This window comes from Neophocaena asiaeorientalis, unplaced genomic scaffold, assembly GCF_003031525.2.
Source record: "Neophocaena asiaeorientalis asiaeorientalis breed wild unplaced genomic scaffold, Neophocaena_asiaeorientalis_V1.1 scaffold131, whole genome shotgun sequence".
In the NCBI taxonomy this organism is placed as follows: domain Eukaryota; kingdom Metazoa; phylum Chordata; class Mammalia; order Artiodactyla; family Phocoenidae; genus Neophocaena; species Neophocaena asiaeorientalis.
Window position 1 is genome coordinate 4,661,613 of NW_020173201.1, and position 26,601 is coordinate 4,688,213.

The following is a 26,601-nucleotide window of genomic DNA, read 5'->3' on the forward strand; positions in this document are numbered from 1 at the left end:
TTTAAATTCCTTTGTTTTGTGCTTTACTATAAATCTTCAAATTATGCAAACAATTAAATTGTTAAACTATTCTCCTAGTGGCTAGGCTGGGAATTAAGATTGATGTCTTAATTTATGGCAATCTAATTTGGACTAATAGCAACTTAACTTCAATAGTAGATAAAAATTTTACTCCTGTATAACTCTATTTTACCTTTGCTCTTTGCTGTTATTATCACAATTTACATGTTTCTACTTTGTCCATCAATATAGACGTATAATTATTGATTTATGGTATTTTCTTTAAATCAAATAAGAGAAAGAAGAATTACTAGCATGTATGTGTGTGTGTGTGTGTGTATATATATATGTATAAAATGTCTTTTATACTTAACTATGTAGTTATTTTTACCAGTGTTCTTTATTTCTTCATGTAGAACTGAGATACTTTCTATTGTGCTTTCATTTCAGACTTAGGTCTCTACCCTTCAGTATTTCTTGAAGCAAAGGTGTGTTACTGATAAATTCTCAGATTATCTGGGAATATCTTAATTTCTCATTTATTTTTGAAGGCTATATTTGCTGTATTTAGAACTATTAATGAACATTTTCTTTTTCTTTCAGTTCTCTGAACATGTCATACTAATGTATTCCAGTATCCATGTTTCCTGTTGAGAAGTCGGGTTATAACTTTATTGAGAATCAATTTCTATTATAAAGTCACCACTTGTTTGTTACTTTTGAATTATTTTTTGTCTGTGTCACTTGACAGTTTGATTGGGATGTGTCTAAGCGTGGATTTATTGTAGGTCTATCCTCTTGGGGAGTTCAATTAGCTTCTTGGAGGTACAGATTGTTTTCCTCAAATTTAGTTTTTGATCATTACATATTCCTATATTCTTTCTGCCCCTTTCTGTTCTCTCCTTCTGGGACTCCTGTTATGCATAAATTGGTCCACAGAATGGTATTTTTTTAGATCTCTGAAGCTCTCTTTGCATTTCTTCATTCTTTTTCTCTTTCATCTTCTCAGATTTGGTAATTCAATTGACCTCTCTTCAAGTTTGCTGATTCTTTCTTCTTCCTGCTTGAATCTTCATTGAGCCCTGCTAGTGAATTTTTAATTTCAGTTGTTATACTTTTCAACTCCAAAATTTGTTTCCTTTTCATAATTTCTATCTTTTTGTTGATATTCTCTATTAAGATGACATAGAATTGGCTCAGGCTACTGTGGGTAATCAACAGCAGTGGCAGTAATTCCCCCATTGATAATAATGATGGTAGGACCAGTGAAGGGGTTGGCAATAGTCGCTGGATAACCTTTTTACACACATCAGCATCCACATCCTCAAGTCTAGTAAACCGACTATCAACAATGTGTGAAAGTAGAAAAGCTTGCCACCTAGCAACTGGGAAAACAAGCTCTGAAGAACACATACATTCAGAATTATCTGGATGGACATAAGGGAAACTAAGAGTTCTGGAAAAATAGGTAAAATCAGAGCCATGGGAACCCTGTCTTGTGGCAGAGGGAAAGGGTTTGTGCTTGTATTCTTAACAGTTTTGCATGACTTAGGAAACATACTTTATTTTTCTTCCTAATGGTAATAACAACATCAACTAATATTCATCGAGTGCTTTTTTCCAGGCACTAATATTTACATGAATTAGATCAAATTCTCAAAACACTTTTATAGAAAAGTCTATTTTGATCAATCCCTTTGTCAAAGGTCTATTTTAAAGAGGAACAAGCTGAGACAGAGATTAAGTAACTCGCCTAACATATGAATAGTAAGGGTTGAAGTCAGGATTTAAACATGGATAGTACAATTCCAGAGGCTATGCTCTCAAAACTTACAATGTCCTCTCTGCCTTTTAGAAATGTACATACTATGAAAATATATCAATTTATTTAACTTAGCTGTGAAAGCAAAGTTAATGATGGAGGTTATACATATTGTGTAGTACTATCCATTATCCTAATGTTGGAGGTTGATGAAACTTAACGTCATTACGTCATTTTTCTGTTCTAATTCCTGCATTGGTTCCACGTTTCACTCAGAGTAAAAGCCAACAAAGCTCAATAGTATACAAAACTATATTTTCTGGTCGCCCTTATTTCTCATACCCTCTTTCTTCTACTTCTCCCTCACTGACTCCTCTCCAGTGCTACTGGCCTCATTGATGTTTCTGAAACTCACCAGGCAAACTCCTGCTTTTATCTCTGCCTAGAAACTCTTTTCCCAGATATCAACATGGTTAACTCCTTCAAGTTCTATAGGATTTTACTCAAATCTCACCTTTTCAATGAGACATATCTTGATCAATCCTATTTAATACTGCAACACCCCTTCTGTACCTCCAATCCCATTCATCAGCTCGACTTTTCTCATAGCACTACCATTTATTTTGTATAATAAATACATTTATTTACCACATTAATTGTTTATTGCCTGTTTCTGCTACCCGAAAACCAGTGCTACAAAGTGAGGAATCTGTCTTGCTCAACAGAGTAAGCAACTCATTTATTCACAGAGATTAAGTTTTTTAAAGTGAAAGAAACATGAATATCAGTGGATACTATCCCATTCTGAGTAACATGGTTCCCCAAGACTATCTTTAAATGTAATGCTTTGGACTTTGCACAGGCTGCATCAACTATCTAAATAATTTTTATCCCATTTTATACTTGAAAACCCCTCTCTTTCTGCTAAAATAACTCTGTCTAAGCAATTTCCTTAGAAATCCTTAGTACTTTACTCCCATGAGACCACATGATATGTGGCTCATACTTTATTTGTAGTACTTAAAACCATGTATTTTAATTTATCTTTTGGCATGTTTCTATCCATAGACTCTACCCCTCCCTAACCTAGAACCTTTATCCCTCATCTTCGTATCTATAGCATCTAGCATAGTAATTGACATATTGTCAAGCCCTCAGTTAATAAAATAAACAATAACTATTTCCTTTTATGTATACCAAACCCCCTACAGACTTAAAAGAGACTTCTGTTTATGTTTATAAGTGCTTTTAAAAAGTTTAATCATCTAATCTATACAACTGACTTATAATACATATGTAGTTCTAGACACCAAAGGCTTGAAACAGAATTACTTAAGTTTTCTTTACAGACAGCATTTCTAAGTAGGATACAGCATCATATTTTGAAATCTGTCTAACGTCTCTAGGTGGTTGTGTTGTTATATATGTGTACATGGGGTGGGAAGGGGTTACGGGTAAAGTTAAATTCCATTGAATAGTTATTTTCAAGCATACTTCACAAGTGACCTTCTTCATTAAGAGATGTATGGTCTGTTTTACATATATCTGTCTCTCTGGAGACTATAAATCATGCAAAGCAGCAACATCCGTATTTTAGCAAAAGCAATTTAAGAAGAGTGACATGATCAGATTCTCATTTTTGCTTTTGGTACAACTGGCAGATATACACAAGAATGGATTAAAATGGCTTCTGTGAAATTGTTCAAGGAAAAATTAACCAAGGGTATAATGTTTCCTTGAGGTAACACGATCTTTCTCTTTCTTTTCGGCTCCGATAGCTCTTAAATTTAAGTCACATATTTTTAGAATTATGTAATGGTATCCAACCAATGACAAAGTACTAGTAGAGCAAACAGTGTAAGTTTTTCAATTCATTTTCAATTTTTTCTTAGAGAATTCTTTATGAGGTGATACAGAGGAAACTACCAATAGGTGGATTAATCCTACTTTTGAAGTTGTTTTGCTTCCTCAGTAAAAGTGTTTCTACTTGTTCTACAAATTTCACTGAGACTAATACTAAAGAAGAAAAATGGTTATTTTTAAATGGTTATTTTTAAATTTAGTTTTACATAAAAAATAATTTCAATAAAATTTCTAAAAAATAATTTCTAAAAAGAAAATCTTTGTTATTAAAGTTTTTTTAATTTGAAACATTTTTTTTCCCTACATGATTCTAGAGCTATAACTGAGAGTGCAAAATGTTAGCAGATACAAACCAACAAGGATGGAATAGAGGATGCCTGGCCTATCTGATGGCGGCTGAATATTCCGGTCCTGATCAATGGCTTCAATCGGTGGGGTAACAATGATGGGGTTCAATTCTTCCTGGAAAAAAAATCAGAGAGTTTAGTTCAGCTTCATTACCTCAGAAAGAATTGACACGCAGATATTGTAGTCTGGACAGCTAGGTAACACCTGAGCCAGCAGTTAGACGCAGATTTCAAGATTTGTAGTTGAACACCATAGACTAGTTAATTTTGAATCTGAAGAAAGGACAGACATTATAATAATCTCCAAGAGTGGCCTTGCCTGTTATTGTGGAAAAAATAAAAACAAATATATTCAGAGACAACCTTAGAAAGGTAAACTGAGCTCAGAATGACTTCTATCTCTGGCATATTATCTTCAATTATTATAATTCTTAATTTTAACTGATTCTAATATCTACCCTTCTCTATATATAATACTGGACTCATCATTGCTTGGATTTGTGGTCTTTATTTTAATCGAATAATTTTATAGCATTTAGAAAGAGAACAGTTACGTTAAAATAGTAAAAACTTCACCATCAACTATAAATATATTCTAGCACTGATAATTAAGTGATTTGAAATTTTAGCAAACTATATAATTTAATATCTAAATAATTGAACTTATCAATTATTAAATTACTTTCATTGCATTTTATGTGTTGTTTACACTTAGAAACTTCTCTTTTTCAATATCTTTTTAAAAACCCACTTAATATACATTTGATATTTAAAATCTAGTATAATCTCCCTTTAACAAAAAAAATAAGATTTAGACTACATGAAAGAAAATTTGCTGCACAGTTGTCAATAACAATTGGTCAATGTCAATTTGTGGACACTCTTATTCTCATCTCATGTTATATTGTAAGTATACTATTTCCCAGAAGCTTTTGAAAACATTTAGCCAGATTCCTGTCTCTTTCTGTATGTTAACTAACAGAGAAAGGAAAAACGAATCTAACACGTTCACAATACTCTTATTTAGACACATATATACTTAACATATATTCTTAAGAGGCCAAACTACCATTTCTATTTTTCTTTGATTAGTTTTGCTTTTTTCAAGTGGCAAAAATATCAAATTGTTTGAAAAAGTGCCATACATTTTGAAATATTTTTCCTTTGTGAACATTTTTAAAATGTAGTATTAGGGTGGGTGGCATGGGTCAAGCTGATCACTTTCAACTTTTTATGTGATCATAGAAGAAACACAAGTGGAACAGTCACATATATCTTTGAAGCTTATATACTACAAAATATATGATGTCTGGTTCTTTTCAAAACCTTCCAAACAGTATTGATAATTTTCTTTTTTTTAATTTTTAAAATTTATTTTTTACTGAAGTATAGTTAATTTACAATGTTGTATTAGTTTCAGGTGTACAGCAAAGTGATTCAGTTATACACACATACAGATCTATTTTTTTTCAGATTCTCTTATAGGTTATTACAAAAATGAGTATATTTCTCTGTGCTATACAGTACGTCTTTGCTTTGATAATTTTCATCCTTAAAATGGGGGAGCAAAGAGCACACATGTGAAATACTCATACAGCCATGGCTCATGAAAATCACATCAGTTTCTGCCTGATCACTGGAACTTTATGCACATATTCAAACAAACAAACAAAAACACCTCAAGGAACTAAAAAAAAATACTCTTGTTTTATTATTTCCATGCATTCCAATATGTATCTGAAAAATTTTCAGGTATATTTTTTACCTTACAAATTGTGACTGACTGTTGTATCCAAAATGTGCATTTGAATATCCTTTCAATTGCATATTTGACCTTGATATATAAGGCTTTTTTTTTTGGTCACCTTAATGTTTTAAACATATACCACTCTGCCTTACATTTAGACCCTATTAATATTGTCTCACTGAAGAAAAGTTCCTAATTTTAACATAGTCCTATACATTCCTTTCTCTTTTCATTTATACTTGGCGATTTCCTCTACCTGCACACATAATCTGACCACCTGAAGAACAGTTGATAATTTTCCCTTATCTACATCTATACAGAGACTATTGTGCTCATCCATATCAAAATTTATTGAACATTCTTGCTGACTGTACGTCTGAGTTTCCGTGCCTATAACTTTCTTGAGAGCAGGGTAAGGATGATTTATATCTGTAGCACCAGAAACGTATGGGGCACACAGACACTCAAGAACTGTTGAATAAACGGCTTCTCAGCTCCAGATTATTTAGAGTATTCTTGACCCATGGATCCTTGCCTTTCTCTCTGGGTTCCTGTGGGACATCCAAATACACACACTGACATTTGATAAGTATCTTTTTTATGACTCCCAGATCTTTGTGCTCACAAAGTTATTGCACCCAACTGGAGGGAAAAATAATGTGGCCATGGAAGTGGATCAAAATGCACAGATATGGGCTCAGAGTTTTTCATTGAGATGGCCTTTTGGGTGGCCAAAAGTAAGTAGTCTCATAAATATTCCAGTAGATTGAGTGGTGAACGTCTGTATCCTACAACAAAACATACCAACCTTGCTAGTAAGTTTTCAATAAGCTATTTAATTCCTCAGAGTTTGAATCCTAATTTTCAAAGTGAGATTAATAATATCTACATTCAATAATTAATGTGAGGATTCATCAAAGAATGTATGTAAAACAGTAAGCGTCATACTTAATATATGGAAATTATTAGTATTATCAAAATTAATATTTTTAATTGTGTAATATTGACATTAAACTTGCCTCCAAACTATAAGCAGAAAAAGAGATGGAAAATTTTAGTTTCAAGCTGGAAGCTTATTTGAAACCAGATCTTGCATATTTTCCTGAAAACATGACACTGACATGAATCTTGAAGGTTTTATTTAGGATTACAAAATTGATCAAATGTTTCAGGGAATGAAGGGGGACTATCTATCATTGCTATTTAATTTTAAACAGAGATTCCGATGTAAAACCTGCAAAGCATATTATTTAATGATTATACTTAAACACAATTTTAAATAGTGTATCAGGGAGTTGAATGTTCACTTAAAATGAACATTTCATTTTACTTTATTAAAAGGAAGCTTCAGTGATATTCCTTTTCTGTAGACTCAGACACATTACAGTTTCATATCCAATTTAAAAACTCATTCCCCACCCTTTGATTAAAGAAATTTGTGATAACTCTTTGATTTATAAATATTCTGATGAGTTATATAAATGTATCAAGCACTTGCTGTGTGCAAAGAACTCCACTAATTGTTCAAGTAGTATTAAAAAATAGGTAATAGTTCTGGAACTATGAAGGAGCTCACAGTCATGAGGATGGCGACTCAAATTACATGAACACAATTTAGAAAAAAATTTTATAAAGAAATTTATCAATAAATATTAAAAAGAGCTCTGGTAGAAAACTCATATGATCAAGTATTATGAGTGAATTAGTCAAAATAACAAGAATCAGGGGCTTCCCTGGTGGCGCAGTGGTTGAGTCCGCCTGCCGATGCAAGGGACGCAGGTTCGTGCCCCGGTCCGGGAGGATCCCACATGCCGCGGAGCAGCTGGGCCCGTGGGCCATGGCCGCTGAGCCTGCGCGTCCGGAGCCTGTGCTCCGCAACGGGAGAGGCCACGGCAGTGAGAGGCCCGCGTACCGCAAAAAAATAATAATAATAATAACAAGAATCAGAGATATTCAAACACGTGTAGCTTAAATAAAGCAAATTTTGATTCATATATCAAAGGTGAAATTAATAAAGATAAAAAATATTCCTGCATTTGATAGAGGCTGGATAGGGAGTTTAAAAACATATACACACAGGCTTCCCTGGTGGTGCAGTGGTTGAGAGTCTGCCTGCCGATGCAGGGGACACGGGTTCGTGCCCTAGTCCAGGAGGATCCCACATGCTGCGGAGCGGCTGGGCCCGTGAGCCATGGCCGCTGAGCCTGCGCGTCCGGAGACTGTGCTCCGCAACGGGAGAAGCCACAAGAGTGAGAGGCCCGCGTACCACAACAACAAAAAAAACATACAGACACACACACACACACACACACACACACACACACACACACACAAAGGGGGGTTCCCTGGTGGTGCAGTGATTAAGAGTCCGCCTGACAATCCAGGAGACACGGGTTTGAGCCCTGGTCCAGGAAGACCCCCACGTCCCATGGAGCAACCAAGCCCGTGGGCCACAACTACTGAGCCTGCGCTCTAGAGTCCGCGAGCCATGACTACTGAGCCCGCGTGCCTAGAGCCTGTGCTCTGCAACAAGAGAAGCCACCAAAATGAGAAACCCGAGCACCGCAACAAAGAGTAGCCCCCACTCGCTGCAACTAGAGAAAGCCCCCGTGCAGCAACAAAGACCCAATGCAGCCAAGAAATAAATAAATAAATATTAAAAACACACACACAATTGATGATAGATAGACAGATAGATAGATAGATGATAGACAGATAATCTAGGGCTACTTTGAGGAGAGTCATTAAAGTGCCTTTATAAACAGTGCAGTTTAATTTTCATATAGTTGGCAACGGAAAACTTCTACAGGTGATTAGCAAGTGTATTTTTATCATTCTGCTGAAAAAAATCATCCTAGAGTGTCTTGTAGGTACAAAATGACAAAAAGAAAAAATATTTAAAATTGTACAACCCAGTAATAGCCACTGTTAATATTTTGAGATATTTTCTATCGGTATTTATCTTCTATGTATCATCTATCTACCTGTTTACACAGTGATATTTCACCACTTTGCATATATAAATTTTGTTGATTATTTTTACCTCACATATTATAACCACTGTTCTAAGTCAATGCATCTGCTTTTCAAAAAAACAATTTGCAATAACGTGCAACCTCCACTAATGTTATAATGTTAGTTGTACTTTTTTTTTTTTGCGGTACACGGGCCTCTCACTGTTGTAGCCTCTCCCGTTGCGTAGCACAGGCTCCGGACACGCAGGCTCAGCGGCCATGGCTCACGGGCCCAGCCGCTCCGCGGCATGTGGGATCTTCCTGGACCGGCGAACGAACCCGTGTCCCCTGCACCAGCAGGCGGACTCTCAACCACTGCGCCACCAGGGAAGCCCAGTTGTACATTTAGGATGTTTATATTGTTTAATAACAGTTATAATGTATTCATTACTGCGCTGTGTCTTTAATTATATTCCTAGGTTAAACTCCTGGATGTGGAACTTCTGGATCAAGAAATGAGAGCATGTTGAATTCTTTCAGACAAATTGCCAGATGGCTTTCCAGAAAGATTGCAATGATTTCCTCCTCAGTAGTGTGTGTTTATAACAGCACATACTTGTCGATACTGAGGGTGATATATATCTGAAATACTGTTAATAAAGTTAAATTTCTTTGATTGATAGCATAATTTATTTGATGTATTTCTGTGTTTCTTCTGTTCATTTACCTTGTCTATTTTCTTTTTTAAATTTGGTATTTTAAAATTTTATTTCCACGGCATATGTAAATAGCACAAAAATCAACACTTTGTATTTTCAGTATGTTGTTTGCCTTTTAATATTTGTTTTTGAGATCTAGAAGCTTGGCGTTTTTATGTATTGAAATATATCCCTTTTTCCCTTTTTGATTTCTGCTTAGTCTTTCATCCTCTGAAAGTCATATAAATGCTGAATTGTATTTACTTTCAGTTATTATGGTTTCAACATTTTAAATTTAATTCTTCAGTCTATCAAGACATCTGAATAGTAAAGACAATATTCACGAAACTGTGGCTGGAATTTTAACCTATTTTTTTTTTAACAGAAGTGAAACCAGTTTTAAAAACTCTTTGCTTTCCCCCTTTTCTGTCTTAAATAGACATCTGTATAACATTTAATCGCCTTCGAAAACCTATTGATCCTATGTTTCTCTCATATTCTATTACACTGCTTTAATATCTTAATTTATCCATGTCTGTAATAATTTAAAATAGAAATTGAGAGTTCCTCTATTATATAAGGTTGATGAGGTTTAAAATTGTGTGTGTGTGTGTGTACGTGTGAAAACTAGATATTAGAAAGACACACAGTGATTTAAAATAAGGAATTAGGCTCCAAATAATCTAGATTTACAGAAAAGTAGCAACAAAATTGATGGAGACAAAGATGATAAAATGCCAAACAAGAAAATGCCATCTAATTGCATTGGTTAATGTCTCAAATTTGTCACGAATCTTCTTCCCAGTCCCAAACACACACACACACACACACACACAAAATTGCTGCTCCTGTTAATGAAATTTGAGAATTGAGAACTACACTATAATTTTTTTCATGTTACATTTCCTTTAAGAATTATTTTATATTCCTGCATTCAGTTACAATATATATACGTACATATGTGTATATATATTTGTAAATATTAAATTAAAGTTTTCTTGGTTTAGATTCTGTTTTATTGGTTTTAACACTCATGTCTAAATACTTATATCATGATTTACTTATTTTTAAATTCTTTATTTTTATTCAACAGTCAACTGAAATATGTCCTTGAATGTTTTTTTCAGTAAGAAAATATGAGTACTTGTATATATGAGAATGTAAATGGGTTTATACCTGAATGAAAATTTGACCAAATATTAGGTTCTCTATTTCACAAACTTTTCCTCTATTTACAAACTTTCCTCCATTGTCTTCCAGTTTTGTTTCTATGGAGCAGAAATCTGAGCTCTACCTAATATGTGGTTCCTTTATGTTTTTTTCTTCATTGGTCTTGTAGAAATTTGCTTTTATCTGGAAATAAAATAATATACCAGAATTTTCTGAGTAAAGGCTATCAAATTTTACTGCACTTTGCTTTACTGTATTTCACAGATACTGCATTTTTTACAAATTGAAAGTTTGTAGCAACCCTGTGTCAAGCAAGTCTATCAGCATGCACCATTTTTCCAAAAGCATTTGTTCACTTTGTGTCTCTGTGTCACACTCTGGTAATTCTCACAGTATTTCAGACATTTTTGTCATCATTATGTTTGTTACAGTGATCTGCAATCAGTGATCTTTGAGGTTACTATTACAATTGTTTTGAAGCACCAGGAACTGTGCCCCTATAACAGATGGCGAACTTAATAAATGTCATGTGTGTTCTGACCACTCCACAACTGGCTGTTCTCCCATCTTTCTCCCTCACCTTGGGCCTCCCAAGTCTCTGAGACACAACATTGTTGAAATTAGGCCAGCTAATAACCCTACAATGGTTTCTAAGTGTTCAAGTGAAAGGAAGAGTAGTAGTCTCTCACTTTAAAACAAAAGCTAGAAATGATTATACTTAGTGAGGGATGAAAGCAAGCCTTCTTCAGACAGTTAGCCATGCTGTGAATGCAAAGGAAAAGTTCTTGAAGGAAATTAAAAGTGCTAATCCAGTGAACACACAAATGATAAGAAAGCAAAACAGCCTTATTGCTGATATGGAGAAAGTTTTAGTGGTCTGGATAGAAAATAAACCAGCTACAACAAATGAGGAGTTGCTTCTTATGGATAAGCAAAGGAAGTGGTTTCTTAAGATGGAATCTACTCCTGGTGAAGACGGTGTGAAGACTATTGAAATAACAACAAAGGATTTAGAATATTACATAAATTAGTTGAAAAACAGCAGCAGTGTTTGAGAGGATTGGCTCCAATTTTGAAAGAAGTTCTACTGTGGTTAAAATGCTATCAAATGGTGTTGCTTGCTACAGAGAAATAGTTCCTGAAAGGAAGAGTCAATCGATGCAGCAAACTTCACTCTTGTCTTATTATTAAAAATTGTGACAGTCACCCTAACCTTCAGGAACTACCACCCAGTCAGTCAGCAGCCATCAACATCAAGGCGAGGCTTTCTACCAGCAAAAAGATTACAACTCCCTGAAGTGTCAGATAATGGTTAGCACTGGTTAGCAATAAAGTATTTTTTAATTAAGGAATGTACACTGTTTTTGTAGACACAATACTATTGCACATTTAATAGACTACAGTATAGTGTAAACATAACTTGTAAATGAACCGGAAAACCAAAAAATTCATGCAACTCGCTTTATTATGATATATGTTTTGTTATGGAACCAAACCCACAATGTCTCCGTGGTATCTTAACTGCGTTTCATGCTTTGAAAACTTTCAATCTGCAAACATGGATACTTAATAAAATCCTGGAGGTTTTTTTTTCTTTATTTCTACTGTATCTTTGTTATTGTACTTGCTTACTTTACCTGGTTTTTTTATCAACACAAATTGATTATATTTTTATTTGGCCACCTGATCTTTATTTTCTTATTCTCCTTGTTAATTCCTCTGTAGTCTGGAAGATTTCTCAAACATAATGAAGAGTACTGTAAGATGGTTAGAGTATTCTTTTATTAACTAGGAAAATACAGACTGTGTCTTGCCTCTCAATTTAGCTAGCTTCTGTGAGCTTCACCCTGTATTGGCTTATAAAATAGAGTAATATTACATCTTTTACTATGAGGCTTGATAATTAACTGAAGAAATGCTCGTAAAATACCTATCACAATCCTCCCAGCAAGTTTTAAATATTAGGTATTATGTTATTAACAATATTACATATTTTGTTTTCTGCATCTTCAGCTGTATATTTTGTCTTTAATTTCTTTAGTTTTATTATTTCAGTTCTGTTCTCTTCTCTATCAGTATCTTTATTTCACCTTTAATCTCGTTTTATATATTTCATTCTTTATTAAGTTTTATTTGAAATCCAAACTTTTAAATAAATAACTTGTAATAACTTAAATAACTTCTAATACCTCTTCTTAATAACTTTTTTCTTTTTATCTTGAATATAAACTATTCTTCTCCTCTAATGTTGCAGGATCTTTCATGGGATTCACATGTGTTTGAACCAGTGTATTGATTGATTGATGCCTTTGTGACTGTAAAGTTCCCATATTTCTGTGATGGGAACCTGAATCTATTTTTATCCCTGTCTGTAGTTTTTTTCACTCTCTCTTTCAAGACAGTAGCAGTCTTATAGTCATCCTGGCACAAATCTGACTTAGAGTCCTTGCTTCCAGTGTTGATGCCACTATTCATTTCTTTTTATGTCTCTATAAGTATTTCAGTATGGCCATGGGCAAAGATAAATCAGGTACCCAAAGCTACCTGCCATTTCAATCCAGACCTTTCTACTATAGGTTTATGAGCAGGAAAATGACAAGATAAAGAGGTGTTAGAAAAAACTTTGTTTTCACCTGTGAATAAGTCTGACACTTTGAGAGAAAGCCTTCTTCTGTAACTTTCCAAATAGAAATGTAATTGTTCTTTCCTCACTGTCATCATGACTACAGTTTTAACCTGCCATAGACTATTGCTTGGAACTCTCACCTTCCTAGTTCATCATGCATTACAGAGCAGTGCAGTCCAGAGGAAAGCATGCTGCCATCAAAGCTAGAAAGACCAATGTCTGAAACTGTGGTGCAAAATGTAACATGAATACTTACTCTTTCTGAAATTCAGCCTTCTAAGTGTATAATAGTAACATTAATTTACATCAAATTATGTCAATTAATGTCATATCAATTTAATCTCAGACCTTCTCTCGGCTTAAAAGAGAAAGTAACTTTTGCTGTCCTTTTAGTGACTGTCCCAGGCTAACATTAAATAAGTATTAGTTTTTAAATGTCTTATTGTTTATGCATCAGGATTTCTTCCTGATGTAGAATATAATACCTCTCAGAGAAGGACCATTACTATTTCTTTCATTGTTAGTGCCTTAATTTGTGTCTTCCACATTGCAGATACTCAAGTACCATTTACTCAATGAGAAAACTAAGTGTTTGGCTATTGAAAGAATTCTGGGAGTAAAATAATTACAGCAAAATAAATCTAATAGGAAAATCCAAAGAAAGAGACAAACCTTAGGAAAAAAGTGACTGGTGATAAATTTTTTGGGGGTTGGGTTTACTAGAGAAAAATGAATTTTAAATTCATAATTCAGAGCTAGAAAAAAAAGAATTTAAAAAAAATTAAGTGGAATTAATTTAGTGTTTTTATAGTAATTTTTAGATATCGATTAGACCTTTATATAAGAATATGAAAATAATTATTGCATTTTCCTGCATCTTTTTGAATATGTCTTATAATACTAAACTAACACAATGTAGCCTTTACAGTCAGCATATTAATATACTACTACTACTAGTAATAATAATAATAAATTTCACTAAGCACATTGACTGGCACATTGTAGATGATTTGTGAACACTGCGAATTATTAGAATTTTGTGGCAGCAGAGAATCAACCCCTTTATTGTTTGATAATTCTATAATATATAATGCACAGTACACACCATATAATAATTGTTCCACAACATACACTCTTCTGATGTATGAAGTAATAGCATTTTTACAGTGTCATTGATGGAATCATTTCTGAACTTTGCCACAAATATGAACAATGATATATAGCAGCATTTAACTTCTGTGTTTATTCCCCTTGTTTTCAAATTCTACTGTTAAAGATGCTATTGTGAATTTGAAGTTGTAATGGAAACTCAGATTTCAATCAAAAAGAATTTCATAATCAGATGTTTCTAAGAAGATGGATATATTTTCTGTAGAACATTTATTATTAAGTATAATAATTTACAGCATTAGTTAGACATTTGAGCCCTAAATATTCTTTTCTACGAGCTATTGTCAAATGTTCTCAAGAACATCAATAACTATTTTATTAATTAAAAACAGAAATATTAATGAATTATTTTTGTTGTCTTGTAGATCTGAACCAATGAAGAAGTATTAGTGGTTAGTGGCTTGATTTTATATATTTTTATTGAAATAATTTTGTCACTTTACCATCTTTATATTAAAATATGCATAATTAAATTATGTTTCAAATTAAATGATATAAATAAATTTTCCTTTTCATAACTGGTTTGAAAAATATTGTTTTAGTGCTTCTTAACCTGGATTTTAGATATGAAATACTGTATTTTTAATTTAATAGACCATACAGACATTTAATACTAGCTAGAGAAAAAGATGTTAATGGTATTTTCCAGTTATATTTAATCTGATACATTGAAATTGTTAAACATAGAATCCATTGGTGTATAAGTTTACGATATGTATACTAGCAGTAATTATACCCACATTTCATTTTGCTTTGTACAAACATTCCTGAAATTAATAAAATGGATAATATAAATTAGTAATTTTGGATATCCAGTATCTATCTATCTATCTACCTATAAAAATATCCCAGGCATTGAAAAGACTGAACTTTTACTACTTGATGTTGATTTGGAAAACAAAATACCTTAAACTTTTGATCTGTTTCTTGTTATTGAAAGTTGGGTGAAGAAAAAGAAGCATCTCTTGTTAACAAAAATACCCACCATCTCACCCCAGGTTTATTCTGCATGACTTAACTGGCAAGGAGAAGAACTTGTAAAGCTATGCAAGTCTCCTCTTGACAAATAGAAAATGTATAAAAGAACACTAAAATGGAAATGTACACCAGAATACACTAGTACAATAAGGTTCTTTAAAAAAAGAAAGTTTCTAATGCTTTATAAATGTTCATCTTTTGATAGATAGGCCTGGTGGGGTTATGTTTGCCTCACTGAATAGTATATGACACTTGGCAGAACATGTATAAGAACAGCCTAGAGCATGATTTCCCATGTGCTCTTACCCAACTCCCACAGATACTGTCTGACTCACAAACAGAATGGGAGCTTCCCCCCAAACTAAACCATTGCTGACCTTTAAATCCTCAGCATACTGAAGGACTCCGGAAGAATTTGGCTCTTTTTGTGGAAGCACAAACTGAAACATTTAGTTTTAATGTTTGAAAAAGTATGACCTGGGCCTGTTTTCAGACTTCTATTTTGTCCTTGCAATAAAGACTACTACTTTAAACCACAACACGGGAGCTGTTGATAACTCTGGATGCTGATGCCTGCAGGGCACTGATAGATGATTCATAAATCTTTTCCAAATGGCGTTCTTGATATTTGCCCACTGGGTCTCTGGAAGCATTCACTAAACTTTTCAATTTTGCTTCAGAAGTTCAACGTAATAGTTTTTTCTCTCCCATTCCTGCTTTGGTAGCAAGTATGTCTTCCACGTAGGATGTACTTATTTCCTACTATTGAAATTTTTCAAAGTGTGATACCATCACACTTGCATAAGAAGTGTTTGATAAAAAGAAAAATCACAGTTGTTGGCTATGACCTCAGAAAACAAATATAATCATGATGTGTGAGGACAGCTTTAGGTAATCTGCATTTTGAAAAAGCTCCTCAGGAAATTTTTATGTACAATAAAGATATATGCAAAAAACTTTGTACTCTTCTAACCCTTTCTGACAATTTCCCCCACTTCCAGACCTGTATTTCTTTCTCCATACTCTAAAAAAGAGAGATGGGCAATGTCTTAATGGATGTAGCAACTGCATGTTACTTCCTTTGTAACTTTACTGAGACAACTCCTTATATTACATTTAAGCCTACATCGTACTGGCCAACTCTCATGACTTAGGACATCCTTAGTTGTTCTTTTGATTCCTATTGTTGAAAACTATGATTGTACACTTGTGATAAAATGTTTCTAAATAACAAAATCTGAACAACTGGGCAGCCCACTTTCAGAATCCTATTGCTAAGTTTACACCCAAAAATACCAGTCAAAAGTAAAGTATTCAAACTAGTAGAAAGGTAGTGTAAGACATTCACAGACACATTCAACTTAACTGAATGTATATGTTATGTTTCAACTGATTTCAGTTAACTACTGAACAAGCACAACTACAAGTAGCCTGGTAATTAAATATGGAGAAAAAGTGGAGTTTCAAACGGAAACGCATTTGCACTATCCAACAATGATGTAATAAAGAACAAGGAAATTAATAATGAAGTACTTTTTTTAAGAAAAGGGGAACCAGATGGTCAGCTTTGTCTACTTAGAAAATATTTGATATAGCTTATACTAATCAATTAACCTGCAGTTACATACTGAAAGAAAGTAAAAAAGATGGGAAGTAGAATAAAATTTATTGATATTCTACTTGTGCCTGATTCTATATATTTAATTGTCAGAACACCACTGTTATAAAATCTGTCAAAAGCCTTGACAAGTGGTATAGTTGGAATCAAAATCTGACTCTAAAGCCTTGCTTTTTGGAGCTCTTTGATTTTCCAGCATTATGTGGGTAAGGCCACTGTTTCTGGTCCTCCCGTACCTGTCCGACCACACTTCCCACTACTGTATTTCTCAGTCCCTGAACTCGAACACATCTGGCTTTATTCTTCTGATTTTTCTACAAAATTTTTTATTGACAAAATTCAATATATAATAATAAGAGTACTTTTAGTAATATAGGTCTACTAAGGAGGAGAATGGAATTCTTTTTAGGGGGAAGATAAGGTTTTGCTTAATTGGAGCTTAAAGTTAGTGTTCTCCATCATCAAATAGATTGCAAATGTATATCTGTAAAAACCATTCTTTTCTCATGAGCCTAACGAAAACAAACATCTGTCCAGATTTGGTCTGTGGGTCATGGTTTGCAACCCATGGCTCAATTCCTGAAGTCTATATTCTGAAGGATAGGATTCAAAGGTTTTCCAAGATTTGGCTACAATTTACTACCTTTCCATCCTATTTCCCACTACTTCCATTACATAATACTCTAGTCAAACTAAAATACTTATCATTCACTGTAAACCACCTACATTTCCCCAGATTCACCCCTTTATTCATGCTGTTCCCAACATGAGCTCTCAATATCAAAGTAGTGCCAGGTTCTGCTCAAATGACACCTTCAGTTTATTCCTGAAACTCCAGTTGGAATTGACCCTTTATTCCTTTGAAAACTCACAGGACAGGTGTTGCCAGTTTCAGATCACTTGTACATGTTTTATTTCTCGTACTAGACTCAGATTCTAGAGCACAAGTACTATGGCTTGTTCATTCTGGTATTTCTCGCAGTATATAGCGTGAACAGATGTTCAAGAGAAAATTGTAGAATTCAAGATTGAACACAGAGGGAGAATGATTCATGTTAAGCTTCCTGCTAATGCTCTATTCTGAGCTGCTTCCCCCTCCCCTGTTTCACTTCCAATCCACTTGTAACTAGCTCCCTGTATTAAATTCCTTCGATTTATTCACATGACATGAGCTGTTTCTCTGACAGATATAATTAATATAAGTGCATATAAGCCACAAGAATTAATGCCACTCAATCATCCATAAAAGTACAAGGAAGGAGAGCACTGAAACTAAAAAGTTCCTGAAGCAGTAAGTTAGATCTGAGTTTTCCACATTTTTTATTCCTCTTATAAAAATGTGCCAAACTGTTCTGTTTCCAGTGTTTTTACATTTGCTATTTCTTTAGCCTTCCATCTCATGACTCAGGTCTCAACTCAAATGCCCCTTCCTCAGGGAAGCCTTCCCCTGACCACTCTAGCTAACAAAACCCCTTCATTCATTTGCATTCATATTACTCACTATACATTGCATTTACCATATTATGTATCAGTGCCTGAAATTATTTATTGAACTTTTAATTTTCTGTCTAGTACTGAAAACACTGTCTTGAAATAAAAGTCTCTCTCATTCCCTCTCCCTCCCTCCCTCTCTCTCTGTCTCTCTCTGTCTCTCTCTGTCTCTGTCTCTCTCTCTCTCTCTTCTCTCTCTCTCTGTCTCTCCCCCCTCTCACTCTCGCCCTCACTCTCTCTTCTCTCTCTCTCTGTCTCTCCCCCCTCTCACTCTCGCCCTCACTCTCTTTCTGATGATAGAGAGATAGATAGATGATAGATAGATAGAATGTACCTATCTATAACTAATGAACTGAATATTTTTTGAGTGAAAAAAATAAGGCTTTTCTTGTTAAGGAGCTTAAAATATAACTGTAAGACAAGATCAGTTACTATACAGTACACCTAACAATTAAAAGCAGTGCATACTGTGTGGAACTTTCTACTAAATTATTCAGAAGGCAGAGGTTGGTGATATCTATGAACCTAAGGAATGTGAATATTACTTATTTTTGCAGAGTGTTACAGCCTATCATATATTTTATTTTATTTGAGTTTCACAGAAGCAGTGTGATATACAGCAAATTAGCCAATATTTTTACAGAGAGGTTAAAGGATATTAAATGCACAAATCCAACAGTAAAATACGGCTCCCTAAAGAAGATAGAACTTGTGGAAGATATTACCTCCTTTTGTTTATTTTTCAGAAATATAGAAATACTCAATTGGGAAAAGTACGTCAAATGAGGAGCTAAAAATAAAAAACCTGCTACTATTAGGACATGTATGATATTTTTTGATATTTAGTTTGTTAAAAACATCATAGATTTATTTCCTAAAATAAGAAATTTGTTTTTATATGTATAGGAGTTTATACAGATATTCTTTCAGTATATTCCAGTAAATCAATGGAGCTAGAGTAAGATGTCACATAAATATGTTTAGCCACTGGTTTCAAATAAAGTTATACAATGGAAACATCTGTTTTCAAGAAACATACTTGTGAAACTAACATCACGTGGACGAAATTTATATTTGCCCATTTTATATGTACAGATAATCAATTAAAAGGTGTTGAAAATGGCTTCTATATGCATAGTTCTGTGCATGAGGCCTGGCCCAGAACTGACCTATTAGATGGCATCTGTTCAGAGCCTAGAGATGAAAACAATCTCAGATGTTTCACATGTAAAGGATAATTGGTAAACTGGTAAATTCACAATCTCTCAATGATTCTTTTCTTTTTTGGGGGACATCCTCCTGTGGTCTGATTTTTACCCAATATTCCAGAGCCATTTCTGCCAGTGATGAAAAACTAGAGATGTGGTTGCTTAGATACAACAAATCCTGTATAGCCAAGGGGAATCTGAAGGTCAAAGAGTGAATTAGATTGATGTGTTGCTCTTGTTTGAAAGCAGAATTTATTTGTTTTGCTGATGAAGTAGGAAAATATGGACAGCCAAGGAAACGAAGATACACTATTTTTGCTATAGAATGAAATTCACCAAAAATAATAGATCAGGAAAAGAAATACTGGCTACTATATAGTAATAATCCACTTAGAATTGAGAGACTGTGAACCGAAACATTTACTATTTCTTCCGCCAAAATGGGTCGAGTGACAGTTTCAACTGAGGAAAAATCCCACACTAACCATAAATATAAATAACTGCTCAAGGTCAAGCAGAATGACATAACACTGGCTTAGGGGCAAAGCTAGAAATACAGTGGAGCTAAGTGCTGAGCTCACTACATAAAAACAACCTTTGTGTAAAAAGGTATCTCCTTAAATCTATTTTTGAAACACCTGTTTATGCACTTAATTTTTTCTAACAAAATAAAATAACTTGATAATAAGAAATAAAGACAATAAAATAATAACCAGTATGAATAAAGTCTCAATAGGGACAATATTTTTCAATAACTCTGATAGCCATACTTCTCCAAAAATCTTGTCTAGCAAATACTATTATGAAACACTAATTTTAATGCTAAAGCTCACAATACAAAATCTTGATATAAAACTAAAACCTTTTTTATTTTCTATTTAGCATTTGTGTTTCTTATTTCGACTTGAAATAAGAAATGTGTGCGCTCTAACATGAGCAAATTAAAATGACACTTTCTTTTGCCATGTATTCTTTAAAGCTTTCTTATTCACTTTCAATCTTATAAAATGTATGTATTATAGAAAACCTTCTTGAAAAATTATACAACTTAAGCATTTGAGAAAACAGTGACCTAGAATTACTTAAAAGTAATCTTCACCATAATGGAATGCTGCAGGAGGACTGAAAGTTTCACTTTTAGAAAATAACAAATTGCACGGCTTTTTAATAGGCCTTGACAAAATAGGCCACAGCCCTGGATAGAAAATTACTTTCAACATTGACCCTCTTGCCAATGTATTGAATTCTTCTGCTTGCCCCTATCAGAGGTTGCCTAAGATTTAGCTGGAGCTGTGTCCTGAGAGACCTGAAAGGGATCAGAATCAGAATGTACCTTGTTTGTGGTGGCAGCATAAGGAGATGAGAAGAAATTATCATGGATGGTATAGGAGAGTCAAATCAAAGTAAGTGTGTAGTGAGTGTAACCAATTTCAACTAGGCTATATCGGGAGAGTAGTGGTCACACAAAGTCAAATGAGATAGAGACAGAGAGGAGATGAGAAGCAGTAGAAAGCCAGCAGAGAGGCAGCAGCATGGAGCAGTCCCTGAGTAAATTTCAGCAATGTTTAATTGTAATCCTTATGATTTTCCACTACTGTGGTGGGCCATTTAAATAAGCCAAAGTGATATGGACAAGGACATTGCTATATATTGATTCTTCTTTGGGTGTTTCCTGAAACCTAGAGAACTCTGTAGGATATAGACTCAATTTAGTTCTAGAAACTCATTCTCTGTGTTGCTTTCTTGTAAACTCTTTACCACTTTCAGAAATCCCTGGGCCAAGGGGTAATGAACTTAACAACAAAAAAGTCTCAGTCCTTCCAGAAGAGAGATCAAGGAAATGGAAATGATGATTCCTTCTGTATAAAATATAAATGACTTTAATCTAGACTAAAATAAAAAAAAAAACTTTCCTAAGAATTGTAAAGATTAAGATGGAGTTTTTTATGATAGTGTCAGGAGCATGGCTGCTCATTTTATGCCACTAGAAGTAAGGGAGATTGTAGGAAAGAAAGAAACCATGAACTTTATTTTGAAGAATCATTACTTACATAGTGAGAGTACTGATGTTTATAAGTAATATAAAATCACAATATACTTTTAAACAAATACTGAAGAATAAAATAATATTTTAAAATACAATGAATACCAGATTGTCATATATTAGATTAACTGTAAAAATTAATTATAGTTTTGTCACTACTATGATTTACATACATGCCCCTTCCTAGGAAAGATGGTAGAAAGCCATTTTTTTTAAATATTCAATTTGTACACAGCCAAGGGTTACCAAAATAAGGTCACTGCACTCATTAATTTTGGTAGTTTTTTATTTAATATAATATTTTGGATATTCAGGTATACCATAATACCATTACCAATATTTAGCTCTCTCTTCTCAATGGTTAGAAGAATTATTTTAATTCTTTTTATCTTAGTAAATTCATATGAACATCCAAAACATTTGTAACAATCGTTTTAATGGGCATCTCTGTGTTGATTCTTATGTTCTTATGTTTTTAAATGGTTTAGGCTTTATTGTTTACAATGATTTCTACTGTTGGTTTTGACAGATAACCTTCATAATATTTAAGCAGTTATTTTACTTATGAGCATGCTTTCTATCTAAATGTTGACTATTAATTGGTCTTAAACTTTTTAGGGACACAACATCTACAAAATATTTGTAAACCATTTAGAGAAAAACTATAAAGAAATGCAACTTTAGAAGGAAATGCAGCTCACTACATACAGAATAGAAAATCTATGAGATCTTACCTACATTAGGTTAACCATTAGCTATCAAAAAGGTAGAGAGATTTTCAGTTACATTAACACTTTAAACATCTGTATAAAAAAGATATTAATACAATTAGTGTATTAGTGAATAACATAGATTATGGAAATATACTGCCATCTATCAGAATAAAGCCTAATACCTAAAATAATACTAATATAAGCTTAATAATAATAATACTGCTTCAAATAGATAAGAAAAAGAAAATGACCAATTGGGAAAATTGACAAAATTATGAATAGACAAATCACAGATGGGTTAATCATATGACCTATAAACATTTGAAAAAATGTTCAGATTCATTAGATTTTTGAATGTAATGAATGAAACTATTTTAAAAAATGTATTTGACCAATACCTCAGGATCTTTAGATATTTCCAACTGGTATTTTCTGAAAAGAAAAGTAAAATACCTAAAAAGGTGTATATAATATTTCTATTCTGAAGAAACACATACATACACATACTAAACATTTTATTATGTAAGTATTAAGAATTGAATGTTAGAGTACATATCAGTCAGTGCTGGGGGAAGAGAAGAAAGAAGGAGTACAGAAAGCAAAGAGGGAAAATAAGCACAAAAAAAGATTTCTATGAATAAAACAGCAGGTATGAGTATGTGGGAAATTATCTAACTTTATTTGCAGAAATAAATGAATTTAAAAATAGCTATCACTATATGGTAGGATGTGAAGAAATTTTTATTTCCTTCCTTATAACTGAATACATTACAATAAGTATAATTTTAATAAAAAACAAATAATAGTATTTATTTTCTCAAATAAATCAAAGTTATTTACCCACTATCTTCTTCATGGATCTTAAGAACCCATATGCCAATGACAGTAAAGCATGCCTTCCCCTTCTCATTACCCTGGCCTTTATCTAACGTCTTTGGGTAGGGAGAAAAATGGTGAAAAGTGATTCTTCTCATATAGACAAGAGGCAGATAAATACTTTGCATGGTCTGGGTCTTAGAAACAGACTGAGATTTTTTCACATTGTTTATTGTTGTATTTAGCATGGTATTCAACTGGTCAGAATGTTGATACTGGCTTGAGAACCGTTCCTACATTTATCCTGTCAGGATGCTGGGTGTTGAAAACAAACCCCACTCAACTGAGCCACAAGCCACGGAGACCACTGATTTATGTTTTTCAATGCTGCCAATCTAGTGAAAAATCAAAGGAGGTGGAGGTGGCATGGGAAATTAGTGTCACTGATATTTTTTTCTTCTTTCTTATCTATAAATCTAATAAATACCCTGTATTGGTTAAGTTAATGTTCACTGCTATAAAAGATGAATATCCAAATTTCTGTGGCCCAGTATAATAGATGCTAATTTCTCACTCAGGGAAAGTGTAAGGTCTCATTCAATGACTCAGGCTGATGGAGGTTCTCTCATTTTCTATTCGTAGTTTCCCAGACCATGCTAGGGGGAGAGTGGAATATTTTATAGGAGATTTTACACAAGAGAGGGAATTTAGCTCCTAAAACTGAGTTCCTGATTCACTCACTGAATAAACACTTCTTGGAATCTAGCACACTTATTACTGGCCTGGAAGTTAGGATACAAGAAAAATCTTTAACATATGGCCCAGCTTCTCAGCACTTATGTTCTATAGAGTGAAAGAGTTATGAAGACCACTGATTCTGTCTTGTGGTCAAGGGCATCTTCATTGATTAAGCTATTCCTTGATTAATAGTATCTTCCAAAAACTAGTATGGGAAGAATGTCTGTGACTTATTTTTTAAGGGTATTTCCTCACCTGCTTTGGCTACAATAGCATACTTGACACTTTCTCTATTCCCAAGATCCTTAGAACATAACCTGCACTAAATCTGAGTACCTCTCAGTAATTTTTCTTATTCTAGCAAGAATAGCTGCATTCTCTCAATACCATAATGATGAAAAAGTGAGCAACTGCAAATTTAATTTGGAGTATATGTAAGAAACATTCAATTAGTTCAAGTTGTTAAACAGCATATGTTCAGCTTTCAGTGAAGGTGAACTAATGAAGATGAATGAGAAACTGAAAGAAAACAATTCAATATGTGTTTTTTGAGAAACAATATTATTAAAAAGCATGTGTTTTCTACTGAACAAAAGCAACTGACCTTTTCCTCAAACTGACAGTGAGGTGTATCAAAACAGCTTTGGAAAGAACAATGAATACCGTTTAATGAATCAGAGAGAAGAGGGTATAGCATACTTTATTCTGGCAATAATATTCTAGGCACTGAAAGTTTTAAAAAAAGATGAAAAGAATTGCATAGGTATCTGATCATGGTGTTTATTAAAATTGCTTTCTCTATATATGTCAAGCTTTATAGAATTGTCTCCAACAGAATAACTTTGGTGAAAGCCGTGTGAAATGCATTATGAAATATGACTGTTCACTTGGTATGCAGGTATCATCTCATATGCAATTCAGGCAAAAGTGAGGAATTCAATTGAAAGTTCCATTTTTTATAATTTGATGATTGTGATTAAAGAACCATAAAAAATTTCTCTTTGACATTTCATTTTTCCTTCACAAAAGCAGACTACTACAATTTCTATAGTTTTCTTTCCTCTTAACTATGGGGTTACATATCAATGTTGGGTTTCATTTTTTTAGGGATAAGAAACCTATAATCAACTACTTCTGGAGAACCACTTTATCAAGGCCTATAAATATATTAAAAGTTCAATATGTTCTATAGAGATTTTTAAATGATACGTATAATAAATTTGGGAATGATCATTTTTATGATTATAACTGTAATTTTAAAATATGTCACCTAAAGTGATTTATTGTACATTTTGTCTTAGAAATGTTCATTCTGTCTTTGAATTCTTTTAACACATTGTATTGTGAAGTAATCAAATGAAGTGGCTTATTGGATAGTCATTTACCTTTGGTCTTATATTCCTCATAAGATTCTTATTCCGTTGAGAAAGGGAGGGCTTTCTCTCTATCATTGTATCCACTACAGCAACAAGCACATTGCCCAGAACATAGTAGGTGTTTGGTTATTGTCTATTAAATAAATGAACAAATTTAAAATTTTGACAGTCATCATTCTTGATGTCTGTTTTTAAAAAAGCACTTTCTGAATTATGTCAGCTATTTTCTTAGTAGCCCTAGGAATTCTTTGGAAGAGAGTAAGTATCAGTGGGGAGCTGAAGCTATAAAGGCACTATTTTCCCTCCCAAAACTTCAATCAGAATATCTTCATTGTTGTTTATTTTTAAAGGAACTTTAACTATAGTATAATAAGAATTGTATCAACTGGATTTTCCACAATGATTCTAACTTAGGTGGTGCTTAATAATAATAATAAATTTCATTGTATCATTTTGTAAGAAAAACAGACATTATAAAGGATTTGACTTTGCTTTCTACTTTCCTGCTAATAATCGTAACTTAATAAAGAATTACCTGGTGACTACTTAGTGTCAGGAAATGTTTCAGGCACTTGGGCTATAATAGTGAACACAGTAGGCCCTGCACTAATAAAAAGCTCATTTTAATGAATTTTATAAATGAAGTCAGAAAATAGCAAACAAAAGAAATAAACATATGTCAGATGTTAATGAGTGCTGTAGAAAAAAAAAATGAGTGTCAGAGGTGAAGGGCACCCTGGAAAGTGAAAGATTGCTGTTTTATATAGGTTGGTCATAAAAAGGCTTTTTGTAAAGTTAACATTTGAGAAAGTGCTGAAGAAAGTGAGAGAGCCAGCCACGGGGAATACCCTGAGAAAGGGAGTACCAAACAGAAGGAACATCAGACAAAGGGCCTGAGAAGAAGCACACATGCTATGCTTGAGCAACAGTAAGGTATGTGGCTTGAGTAGAAAGAACAATGACAGGCGAGTCACAGGAGATGAGGTCAGAGGTAGCCACAGTCAAGCTCCTGGAGGATCTGAGTTTAAGAGCAGATGGTAAGCCTTCTTGTGCAGAAGAAGCTGAGAATTCCTAGTAAAGCAAAATTGCAGTCTCTCTAGAAATGGTGTATGATTATAGTCTCCAACTGGTGGATTCTCCAAAGACTCTTGTTTCCATGTAGATGGACTAATACGTAAAACTTGCATATATATCACCAAGTATTCCTAGCTAATGTTTTGACAAAAAACACAACATCTACAGTGCAATCACTATGTACTGATGTTTACATATATCATGACAT

General features: G+C 33.6%; 1 protein-coding gene across 1 annotated transcript in view; it reads right to left on the minus strand.

Moving 5' to 3' along the window:
* PCDH15 (protocadherin related 15) overlaps positions 1-26,601 on the minus strand; it is a 689,667-nt gene that overhangs the window by 308,952 nt on the left and 354,114 nt on the right. The window contains exon 9 of the mRNA XM_024744857.1: positions 3,979-4,087. Within this exon, the coding sequence (XP_024600625.1) occupies positions 3,979-4,087 (109 nt within the window). The remainder of the gene's footprint in view (positions 1-3,978; positions 4,088-26,601) is intronic.